The 12,480-nt window shown below is 44.2% G+C and overlaps 1 protein-coding gene across 1 annotated transcript; it reads left to right on the top strand.

Moving 5' to 3' along the window:
- The first annotated feature begins 331 nt into the window (after window positions 1-331).
- Window positions 332-7,395, top strand: map2k2a (mitogen-activated protein kinase kinase 2a). Its single transcript, XM_030784094.1, has 11 exons — window positions 332-792; window positions 1,126-1,336; window positions 1,914-2,060; window positions 2,630-2,707; window positions 3,010-3,061; window positions 4,327-4,451; window positions 5,097-5,310; window positions 5,986-6,050; window positions 6,231-6,292; window positions 6,727-6,772; window positions 7,170-7,395. The coding sequence occupies exons 1-11, from the start codon at window positions 710-712 to the stop codon at window positions 7,278-7,280; spliced, it is 1,194 nt and encodes a 397-aa protein (XP_030639954.1). The 5' UTR covers window positions 332-709; the 3' UTR covers window positions 7,281-7,395.
- The last annotated feature ends 5,085 nt before the right edge of the window (window positions 7,396-12,480 follow it).

Here is a 12,480-nt window from a genome sequence, read left to right as displayed (position 1 = left end):
TACAATTTAGCATAATCATCAACTATCGCGATAATAATCATTTTAATGCTTGAGCAATGTAATCTCGCAGGATTTCGCCAGCTTCCTGCTAGGTACATAGTTACTTCCTGTACCGGATTTTTTTTTAATTATTATTATTATTATTATTATTAGTGTTGTAACGAAAATTTCTGGAACCCCAACCCCAAAATTTTGGAAACCATCTCCACTGAACATTTCAGAAGGTGCATCGTTGCAATTCCTCTAACGTGCGCAAAAGTGGAACAGTCCTCACAAGAGGGCCTAAAGCTGTCATTTACCGAAGTTGCTTCCTAGGTGTGAAGTCAGGGCCGTCTCGACTCCTGCAAACCAGGCACGATTTTCTCAAGCGTACGAGAGCACCGACTTTAAATTTAGCTATGTATACCTTTAAATGAGATCATGTTTCTTTGAGTAGCATGCTTTATGAATAGGGACGTTCGCAGACTGTTAAATGTTCTCTTGCGGTAGTAGAAAGACGTCTTGTGTCTTGTTAATATGTCAGACAGTGCGCTATGATTGCTCCAAGAGGCATGCCAACCTCGCCTAATTAAGTCACAGTGCTGTTTCTCCAACTTTAATTGCTTGCGTCGCTACCTCTGTAATCAAATAATTGCGCGGACTAGATTTATTTTTTCGGCGTGAAAAGCTCGTTCGCTTGAGCTTTCTGTTAGATTACTTTTAAACAACCATGGCTCCTAAGAGAAGACCCGTTCCTCTAACCATAACGCCCACCGGAGATCCGACTTCAGCCAACATCGACGCTGCAGCGGAGTAAGTATAAACATGCCTTTTATTCCAAAACTGACAAATGTTTTATTCTTACCGAAATGTGTTTTGGCTTTGAAGACTTTGCACAATTCTCAGCCTTTTATGTCTGGACTTGCTATGCTTTGCTGAACGTGGATAGACTGGCCTAAAAGTCTAAACCGCAACTTACACTTTCCAAAGCCTCATCATCAACTTTAAGTTTCCTTCACCTTAAAACGTTCGTGTATTTCAAGCGGCATTACCTTCAAAACAACTTTCATCACATGAAATTACCTCACCAATGCAATATGTCTTAATATGCCAAGTTCTTCTGCCTGGTTCTCGTTGCACCATCAGGGCAAATCTGAAGGCCTTGCATCAGAAGCTTGGAGAGCTAGACCTGGATGACCAGCAGCGTAAAAGATTAGAGGCTTTCCTCACTCAGAAAGCCCAGGTCGGCGAACTCAAAGATGATGACTTCCATCCCATATGTGAGCTGGGAGCCGGTAACGGTGGAGTGGTCCACAAAGTCCGTCACAAACCCTCCAGACTCGTCATGGCCAGGAAAGTAAGTGACGCTCTCCACTCTGTTCACATGTGTCTTACTGTCCTGTATGGACCATGTCCGGGAAGAACCTAGGTTCTGGCCACAGGTGCGAAGTCAAAGCAAATTGCTTTTATACCACGATAAAGCCTAAAGTGAATTTGGACTAAAACCATGTCCAAATGTGTTAAATGTTTTAAATGTGTTGTTAAATGTTTGTTCTTGCATTTAAAAAAAAAATCTGCATGTCGATATCATATATCCTTTCCTTGGGCGTTTGCGTGGCTTGGTATGTCTAGTCTACATAATTAACTTTTTCAGCCTACGTGACAATTAATTGTACTGTTTGCTATCAAATGAACCTTGTTGTGTTTACTCTGCTGTACTAATGGTGCACAGTGCCTTACACACACACACACACACGCACACACGGTGGTCTGTACTCAGTCACAACAGAAGGTCTTTTAAAAACATGTACAGGCAGAAAGAGCATGAAAGATGTTTTTTTCTTTCTTTCTTTCTTTTTTTTTTTTTTCGTGGTCTGTGCCATAGTGTGTATGGTCGTAATAAACAGAAATGCCTTCATTATATCCTGTCTCAGCTCATTCATCTGGAGATTAAACCTGCCATAAGGAACCAGATCATTCGTGAACTGCAGGTGCTGCATGAATGTAACTCCCCTTACATCGTCGGGTTCTACGGAGCCTTCTACAGCGACGGAGAGATCAGCATCTGTATGGAGCATATGGTGAGAGACAGCTGTGTTTGTGCGTTTGGTTCAAATGGATCTTCTACAGTAACACAAATCAGTGTGTGCATTGTTTAAATGTTAAAAGGGAGCTGCATGTAAAATGTACCATTTACGGCTGCCTGTCTGCCTGTCTGTCTGCCTGTCTGCCTGTCTGCCTGTCTGCCTGTCTGTCTGTCTGTCTGTCTGTGTGCCTGCCTGTCTGTACTTCGTGTGGATCTGTGCCGCCAAAAATAACCAAAGCTGTCGTTTGATTGGTTAGCGGCGTAGAGACGTTGGGCTTTGGTTGTTTCTGATTGGCTTGCAGCTTAGACATGATATAGGGAACGTCTTGCTAACCAGACCACCTGATTTTCCAGCCCTGTCTGGCCTAATGCTGTGGTTCTGAAGAGAAATTGTACCTTCCTATGATGATTTGATAGTGTGTTAGCATGCGCGTGCGTGCGTGTGTGTGTGTGTGTGTTTGCATGCATGCATGCATATATATATATGATAAGAACTGTTAGAACCACAGTATTTGATAGTGATCGTGATAATCAAAGAGTCATAATTGTTATTTTTGCTAACAGGATGGAGGTTCCCTGGATCAGGTTCTGAAAGAAGCAAGAAGAATCCCAGAGGAAATTCTGGGTAAAGTCAGCATAGCCGTGAGTATTCCTGTATTTACCACTTACCGTGTTTTTTTGTATCATAATGTATGTGCGTGGTGTGTATATATACACATTATAAAACTTGTATAACATGCTTGTTTACGGTACTTGTGTGCCGCCTACATTTTTTTTTGACATGTTTATTTACTCTGCCACGGGGAAGATGCTGATTTCTCTTGAAGGCGATTCCCGTTTAGCTCCTTAGAGAACCGGGATCTCGCGGTTGTGAACGAAGCTGTTGTTTTTTGGGGTTTTTTTGGTGGCCTGTGTGTTAAACGAGCGACTCCTGTTTTCCGCAGGTACTCAGGGGGTTGGCTTATCTACGCGAGAAGCACCAAATCATGCACAGAGGTACTCTCAATGCTACATTCCTTCCCGGTGCCATTGCATGCGTGTGCGTGTGTCTACATGCGGCCTGGATGATTTGTTAGGTGGTTAAAAAGAGGAGTGGTACTCTGTCGTTTTTGTTTTTTTTTTAATTTAAGACTTTGCGGACAGGGTCACACCTACATTGTGGGTGTTTTTTTTCTTTCTTTCTTTTTTTTTTTTTTGGACAGCTGACAGTTGATGATTCAGAGTAAAAAAAAAAAAAAAAAACGTTAATCCCACCTGGGCAACTATTTAGGTTTTTTTTTGGCGTAACTGCTGTTGGTTATGTAAACCGTGTATTACAGTACGTTTATTGTCGCTTGTTCTGTGTTTGATTCGTATGTGGATATCTCTGTTATCTGTTTCACACATTTGCATAGAACATGATGTATTCTGTCTTTTTTTTTTTTTTTTTTGTTCCACGAAAGATTTGGGAATGTTTTCAAATATTGTAACAAGGGCCAACAGTTAGGCTTACACTGATGCCGTTTATCTCTGGTGCTGTAGGGTGCAGTGGTAAAAATCAACCTCAAGTTCAGATTCACCTACAAAGATGGGCTGCCACTAGCTGCCATTTTGGCTCAATTACAAGCTCTGTCCTGAACTGAGCCAAAATGGCGGCTCGATTTGCCTGTGTGCTGCCTGTTTGTTATTAAGAGTGCAGACAGGAGTAGGCAGAGGGCAGAGCTGAAGGGGTTAGCATGTGGGCTCTTGAGGCAGTGAGAAAGAGAGAGAGAGAGAGAGAGCGAGAAAGAAGTTGTCTGGGAGCCCGGCCCATAATTATAGCCTCTCAGATGTGATTATATGACGGCCGCACCCTCTAACCCCCTCCCTTTTCTCCCATGCCGTTTCAGAAAGTGGCGACGTGTGTGTGTGTGTGTGTGTGTGTGTGTGTGTACGTTTTGTATGTGTGTGTTTGTGTGTGTGTGTGTGTGTGTGTGCGTGCTCACGCCCCCCCCCCCCCCCCCCCCCCCCCCCCCCCCTTGGCTGTAGATTTCTCAATACAAGGTTGTTTGCAGAATGTAGAGAGAGACTTTTGACTTTGTGTGTGTGTGTGTGTTCATATTGTTGGCATGGTGGAGATGTTTTGGAGTTTGGAGGAAAAAGGCAGGTGGTGCCTCTGGGACTTTTCCAGGCCTGGCTCTCCTCTCCTCTCTTCTCCTCTCTCCTCATCTCCCCCTTTCTCTCCTGTCCTTCCCTTTTCTGCCATCCCTCCATCTCACCTGAGTGTTCTGTCTCTCCCACAGATGTGAAGCCCTCCAATATCTTGGTGAACTCCCGTGGGGAAATCAAACTTTGCGACTTTGGCGTTAGTGGCCAGCTCATAGACTCCATGGCCAACTCCTTCGTGGGGACGCGTTCCTACATGTCGGTGAGTCAGCCCTTCTCTCTGTCTTTCTCTCTCGCTCTCTCTCTTTCTCTCTCGCTCTCTTTCTTTCCCTCCCCGCCAAGCCCTGAACCTGTGCCCAGGAGAGAGCCGTGTGGCATGGTGTTAGGTAATGCCAACTCTGCCCACTCCTTCTGGGCACCTGCCGTCTGTGTGTGTCTGTTTGCCTCAGCTAGGGCTGGATACTCAGTGAGTGTGTGTGTGTGTGTGTGTGTGTGTGTGTGTGTGTGTGTGTGTGTGTGTGTATGGGTGTGTGGATGTGTGCATGAGAATTTTTGTGCAAGTGTGTGTATGTGCATATTTGCGTGTGTATGTGTGTGAGTGTTTGAGTTCAGTGCATGGTTCAGTGTGCGTTTGCTATTGCTTGCCGTGTGCGCGCATGTGTAGTGTGTGTGTGTGTGTGTGTGTGAGCGAGCGCGTGTGTGTGCATGCATGTGTCTATATGCTAAATTAAATGCAAAGAATCTAATTAGTCTATATGTGTGTTTGTTAGAATGAGTGTGAATGCTCGTGCATGTGTGGCCCTATCCTTTAACATGTGTGTGTTAGAGAGAGAGAGAGAGCGTGCGTGCATGCATACCCACGTGTGTGCGTGCGTGTGTTTGACGTATTTTCTCCCTCTCTCGACAGCCGGAGAGACTGCAGGGAACTCACTACTCGGTGCAGTCGGACGTGTGGAGCATGGGTCTGTCCCTGGTGGAGCTGGCCATCGGCCGCTACCCCATCCCCCCGCCCGACGCCAAGGAGCTGGAGGCCATTTTTGGCCGGCCCGTGACGGATGGGACTGGGGTGGGGGGGCACGGCACCTCCGCTAGAGCGCGGCCACCGGGTCGGCCCGTCAGCGGTGAGGACTCCCGCCCCTCCGTGCATCGCATACGGAACCCCTTGGGACTTCTCCCCCTTTTTCTTTTTCTTTTTTTTTTTTTTTATCCCGCTTTGCTTTTCCTCCGTCACTCCGTCTTTGGCAGTTCTGTACAGAAGTGTACGAGTGTATCGACGCTTAAATTCAATAAAATTCCGTATAGGGTTCATCTGAAGTGTGGATGCTGTAGTGTGTGAGTGTGTGTCTTGGGCAGGGGGGGGGGGCACGCTGTAAACACACATTTATTGTTGTGGTATTAGGTATTTACAGCTTTCATTTGTTGTTATTGATTCTGTATATGGATTCAGCCCAGGACTCTAACTCCACTCATCAGAGATGCATCACAGAGTGCTGGAATAGCACGGTCAACATTATTCCTTTAATGGTTCGGTTCTTTTACCGTAAACCTGTATTTACTGGTCCCTAACTCCGAATGGTCCCCCGCCGCGGTCAGATTCTGATTTGAGCGATACCTTGCGGTGGTCTGTCTGGCTGGGCTTTAGACTTGTGATACCGAGATGGATCAAGCAGTAGCTTTCGGCTTGGCGTGGTTCTTGTTAGACAGGAATTTTTGAGTCGTTTCCCATGTCATGTGACTCTCTCTCTCTCTCTCTCTCTCTCTCTCTCTCTCTCTCTCTCTCTCTCTCTCTCTCTCAGGGCAGGGGATGGACAGTCGGCCGGCCATGGCTATATTCGAACTACTGGACTACATAGTCAATGAGGTCAGGAAAACTGCTGACAGTCTTCTTTTCTTTCTCCCTCCCCCCCTCTTTTATTGCGTTTCATCCCTCTATACTTTTTTATACAGTCTAACCTCTCTCTCTCTCTCTCTCTCTCTCTCTCTCTCTCTCTCTCTCTCTCTCTCCCTCTCTCTCCCTCTCTCTCTTTCTTTCAATCCTCAGCCTCCTCCAAAGTTACCGCACAGTGTCTTTACCTCAGACTTTCGGGACTTTGTGACAAAATGGTGGGTATCCGTCGTCCAGAATCTCAACGTGACTAGCGAAGTGGGTGTGTGTGTGTGTGTGTGTGTGTGTGCGTGTGTGTGCGCGTGTGTGTGCGCGTGTGTGTGTGCGCGCGTGTGTGTGCGCGCGTGTGTGCGCGCGTGTGTGTGCGCGCGTGTGTGTGCGCGCGTGTGTGTGCGCGCGCGCGTGTGTGTGCGCGCGCGCGTGTGCTTGCGTGCCCGTTTATTTGACAGACAACAGTCCGGCCTTTGTGTGGCGTCTTGCGAGGGTTAGTTTTCAGGCAGTGAGAGAGTTTTTTTTTTTTTTTTTAGAGGGATGGGGGGTTAATAGGAGAACACTGGTCTCCCACTGAAAGGTTGTTTCTAATATGATATGACTCTTCTGTCTTTTTGTATTTGATTTGTTTGTTTTTTTTTTCCTCTTTGTCATGCCGTAGCCTCATTAAGAACCCTGCTGACAGAGCTGACCTGAAGATGCTGATGGTACGTCTTTTTGATTGGCTAAAACCTGCCAATGGCAGAAATGCAGTCTGTAGTTATACACATCTTCTTCATCTTCAAATGATGAAGAGTCAGTGTATCAGAATAGTAATGTGAGTCAGTATCTGTGATATGGTTAACATTATTGTTGTTGCTGTTATACCTTAGGGCAAAAAATGTTTGACCCACATCAGACCTGTGCAGTTATTTGTAATCCTCACCCAGAAATAGTTGCTTTAGATAAAAAAAAAAAACTTATGCTAAATGAATGAATGTAAATATAATTCGCTCATCATGTATCTGTAGAGGAGTCTTGTTTTTAGACCGAGCTCATTTCAAATTGAAGAAAATGGGTTTGCTTTGTTCTGATTGGTTCTTTTGTCCTCTCCTTCGTTTTCAGAGCCACACGTTCATCAGACGTGCTGAGGAAGAGAACGTGGACTTTGCTGGTTGGCTGTGTAAGACCATGAACCTGAACCAGCCCAGCACGCCGACCCGCACTGCCGAGTGACTGCATGCCATTCGTCTGGGGAAACCACCGACCCACTCACCACCCGTCATCAGAACCGGCTTAGTACAACCAACAGGCCCCGCCAGTGACTTCACGACACGCACGCACGCACACACACACGCACACGCACACGCACACTCCCGAAATCCATCCGCTCACGTCATCCTAATCTCTTTGCGTTTTCTCTGCTTCAGTACTGCAGCTATGGCTGTATACTCATATTCTGTCTCTGTCTCTCTCTCTCTGTGTCTGTCTCTCTCTCCCCACTCTTTCACAGTCTTACGTTTGAAATGGTGGTAATGTAGTATTCTGTTCTGCCAGTCAGTAAACGCGCACACGTTCTCACACACACACACACACACACAAAATCTGACTCTGCCATGCCTCACCTCTCATTTTTGTTCAAATTGAGATTGTTTTGTTTGTTGTTTTGTTTATTTGTTTTCTTTCAAAGAGACTTATGTATATGCATATGAGTTCTGGCATACACTGCACACTGTGGGAAGACATGATGGGGGGGGGGGGAGTGGATGTGGAATGGTGTCCCATCAGTAACTGTTTTGTATTAGCTTATAAGGGTTAATGTAAAGTTCATTTATAACTCTACACCCCTGCTAGCAAGAAATGCCTTAGCTACGATGAGATTGTTCTCCTTGTACACTTACTTTAGCACTGGAAAGTATTCATCATGGAAGACACACTGAATTCAGGGAGGCTTAACGTCTCAAACCAAAGAAAGATGACCGACGGTACAGATTGAGTTGAACCTGAGCGGAGTTTGGAGCCGTCACGCGCCATATTTACGGGGGCTGAAACTTGACCTGTAGATGTCAGTGGTCGCGTTCGGGTCAGTTCATCAAACGTGGTTCAGTTCTGTTATCTTAAAATATAAAGAAAAAAAAATAAAAAATAAGATGTTCTCTGAAATAGTCTTAGAGTGGGTTGGTGCTTTCAGTTCTGTCTTCATGCGAGAGAGTCTGGTTTTTCACAGTTATGCTATGTAAAAAAAAAAAAAAAAAATTTAAAAAAAAAACTGGGGGGGGGGGTTTACTTTGGAAGAAACTGTAAAAGGAGATGGAGTATTTGAGTGAGTTGTGGGGAAAAAAAAAAACACGTTTCAGTTACACAACCATTAAAACGCAATGACATGCACAGTTTTAGAGAAATAATGTGATTTTTTTTTTTTTCCTTTTGTCTTTCATTTATTTCCTTAAGTGACTGTTTTATTGTCTGTCTGTCTCTCTCTCTCTCTCTCTCTCTCTCTCTCTCTCTCTCTCTCTCTCTGTGTCTCTCTCTCTCTCTCTCTCTCTGTCTCTCATGCCTGAATCTTGTTTCTCATCTAAAATGTCTTGGGGTTTTTTTTGGTTTTTTTTTGTAGTTGTTTCCTATTGTATTGTCCTGTGCTCTGGCTATTCACAGAAGAGTTTCACAGTTTAATGAGGAGAGCTATGCTTTTACGCCTGCGCTTCACTGCTGCGTTTCTTTCTCTCTTTTTTTTTTCCCTTCTTTTTTGTATTTCTTTCATTTATGCTCGGCTATTAAAAAAAAAAAAGAGAGAGAGAGAGAGAGAGACCCTGTGTAATTCGGCATCCCAATATTTGAATGTACAACAGCTAAACTGCAAAGACGTCATTTATTCTCTACACAAATACATCCTGTGAAATGCCAGCAGAGCCTGGTCTAACCCGTGACGCAGACCTGTAGGTGATTTTATAAATCGTGAGCACGAACGTGATCGAATGTCCTAATGCAAACACGTCTGTTGAAGTGTGTCGTACATATACGGTTGGGTTTTTTTTGGATGCCTACTGTAAAACGGGGCCTCAGTTTGCACTGTGACTCTCTCTGGGTAATTGAATGATAATATGATTTTACTGTCTCTTATATAATTTTTTTTTTTCTCCCTCTATTATTCTCTCTGTCTGCATACCTGTTACCCCCCCCACACGCACATGCACACACACACACACACACACATGCACATCATCATCACTCTTTGGTAGCATCACTCTTACATCTCTTCTGTTCTTTCTTAGTCCTCTCCCCTCCCTGAGTGAATGTGTTGCCATGTGTATGTGTGTAAAGCTAGAAGCACAGGACACGAGTAGTACTGTGCTGGAGTCTTAAAAAAAAATTAAAAAAAAAAGAGAGAGAGAGAGAGAGAGAGAGAGAGAGAAAAGATTTTTTGACTGGTATAGAAAAAATAAAAACAGAAAGAGTTGTTTTATTATTATCATTTGAAATGTGTTGAATACGATTCTAATATAAAACAAAAATAATAATAAAACTTATTTGTGAATGATTGGTGTAATCTGTTTTGTGTTGATTTTTAATCATTGTTATAGTCAGTGCTCAATCACTTCACTTTTCTGGAAAAAAAAAAAGTCACACTGATATATACATTATAACTGATGTTATAAACATATTCTTCATCTCTGTGTTAACTTAAAACTACGTGTATAGTTTGGTACCATTTTGTGAACAGCGCCGTACAGTACCTCTGTTTTGTTCTGTACTGCAAACACTGCCTCCTGTGGCCGGTGTGAGTAACAACGTTGTGGCGCGTGTCCTCATTAGCACCTGAGTGCAGCCATTCCTGAGATAGCAGCCCTGTGGTCAGACGGAGTAAGCTCTTTTTGACAAACGACCTCTACTCCACGCTATGGCAGCTGATGGATCTTCAGAAAGTATTCTAATCAGTTACTTTGTTGTAACAGATTTCTTCGCTTGTTTTTCGAATTTTCAAAGTTTTGTGCTTTTCACCAAAAAAGGCTCATTATCCGGAACGATTTGAAATACCATTAATTTAAACTGATTTACCATGTCGTTATGGACAGAGGCTGTATTGACAGTAAATTTTCGAAATGAAGGATTATGTTCCAAACTGACGAGGTCAAAATGGTTAAAAAAAGACTTTTACTGCTAGAACAGGAACTTTTTTTGAGGGGTGTTTTATTCTGCTTTCATAAATTCTTAAGGGAGGCGGCTTTCACTATTGCAGTACATCTGAGTTTAAGGTCAATTGTTGTCTTAAAGAAAGGGTTGTACCGCTGTTTTTGCTGGGTCATCCCGGGAGAGTCGAGCGTTGATATAACCACTTCCATTCAATTTCACGATGTAAGTTACAAAAACCATAATAAAAAATAGTTAATATTGGTCAACTTAAAGAAAAGTAAATCGGGTAGACAACTTTATAAGGGTACAAGCATGCAATTGCTACTGTGGGCCCACTTGTCAACCGGGCAAATTTCCGTTTTAAGAGATCGAACATTGATATTTAATTATTTGGAAAGATTATATTGTTTAATGTAGGTATTTACTTATTGGGTAGCCATGATGGATCAAAGGCAGTCGTGTTATTTTATTTATTTGTTTATTTATTTTTTTGACACTGGTTGGACTAGCTGACCTAGAAGACCTAAATCAATATTTTCAATTAACAAAAAACAAGCTGCATATTTCAATTAACAATGAGTATGGAAATACTCTTTCTTTTAAACTGTTGTAAAGCCATCCATTGTCTGGTAGAAAACGGTGTATGCACACACGTAGCACCCACGTATATGATAAAGAACAGGAGGGACAACGATTCCTGGCGAAATTTTGCCAACCGTCGCTATTTAGAATAAACGTTCGCGCACTCGCGCCTGCATGCATTTAAGGCGTAAATTTTGGGTTCTATTTGCGTCACATACCTGGGAGTATTCCAGGTGTATATGTGGAAGGTGCAGTATCTGGGTTAAACAGTTACTTCATCAGGTGAACGTGTTTCCGCCCCCTTGGACTGATAAACGGAGGTAGACGACTTTCCTCAAATGCTTTCTTGAGACTGTTACAACTTTTCAGAGTGTTGCAAATGTGCACGAGAAAAACACAAGTTCAAAGTTGGACCTTTACAGATCAATTAAGGCAAAATAAATTAAAATATAGATAAATAAATAATAAATAACACTTAATTGTTTAACACAGAGAAGCTCAGTACGATCTCTGGGCAGGAGGACACGTCAGAGAAAGATACTTCTTGTAGACCCTGGGGAGGCAGAGCATGCTGAATCTAGTGAGAGAGAGAGAGAGAGAGAGAGAGAGTGTGTGTGTGCGCGTGCGTGCGTGCGTGTGTGTGTGTGTGTGTGCACGCGCGCGCATGTGGAGGGGTTGCTGGCAGACCCTGACTGTCCTGGAATGTGCCAAGGCTTGTTTTTGGGGTGGGACACTATGACCTCAGGCAAAGGGATGGGTGGGTGCGACTTTATTCACACTCACAGACACACACACACACACACACACACACACACACAGAGAAGAAAGAGAGAGAGACGGAGAAGACGGTCACAAACGTAATTTTAGCAGCGCGCCACATGCTCTCCTCAGTGTAAAACATACTGTGCTGGACTGAATTACTCATTTAGAGAGAAAAAAAGAAAAGAAAAGAAAGAAAGAAAGATAACAACGACAACAAACAAGCTGGCCGGGACACGGCCACACATTTGATCTAATTCCTATTTATAGTGAAAGAGAGAGAGAGAGAGAGAGAGAGAGAGAGAGAGAAATGTGGACTGTCGCATAATTATTATCCTTCACTTTCCTCCCTGGAGAGAGAGGAGAGGAGAGGAGAGGAGTGGTGTGGGGCTCAACGAGGGAATGCTGTTTCTTTAAGAGAGAGAGGGAGAGAGAGGGAGAAAAAGGGAGGGACCTCTTTGCCCTCCAGAAACCAGGAAGGGAATTGAGTTTATCTGCTGCTGCTTGGTTAGCGCATACGGGGCTTTGAGCAGCACAACAGTTAACGAGAGAGAGTGAGAGAGAGTGAGAGAGAGAGCAAGAGAGAGAGAGAGAGAGAGAGAGCTCCAGGAGAGGAGGAGAGGAGGGCACAGCTAACCCCACAGCATAACAGCACCACGGCCATCGCAGGTGAGCTGACTCCCCCTCCCCCCCCCCTCCCCACACTCTTGTCCCCCGTCCTTTACTTAGGGCCTTCCAACTGGAGGGACCAAGCAGTAGAAAGAGAGAGAGAGAGAGAGAGAGAGAGAGAGAGAGAGAGAGGAATGAGGGAGGGGGGGCAGAGGAGAGAGAGAGAAGTGTGTGTGTGTGTGCGTGTGCGTGTGTGTTGGGGGGGGGGGAGGTGTTGTTTCTGAGCAGACTGTCTTCTGTATCTTACTTAGTGTCCGAACTCATGTGGTACATCGTTTACCTTTCTGGCATTCGT

The sequence above is a fragment of the Chanos chanos genome, chromosome 9 (assembly GCF_902362185.1).
Source record: "Chanos chanos chromosome 9, fChaCha1.1, whole genome shotgun sequence".
NCBI lineage: Eukaryota > Metazoa > Chordata > Actinopteri > Gonorynchiformes > Chanidae > Chanos > Chanos chanos.
The sequence above is the reverse complement of the archived record's forward strand: the minus strand, read 5'-3'. Positions and strand labels throughout refer to the sequence as shown.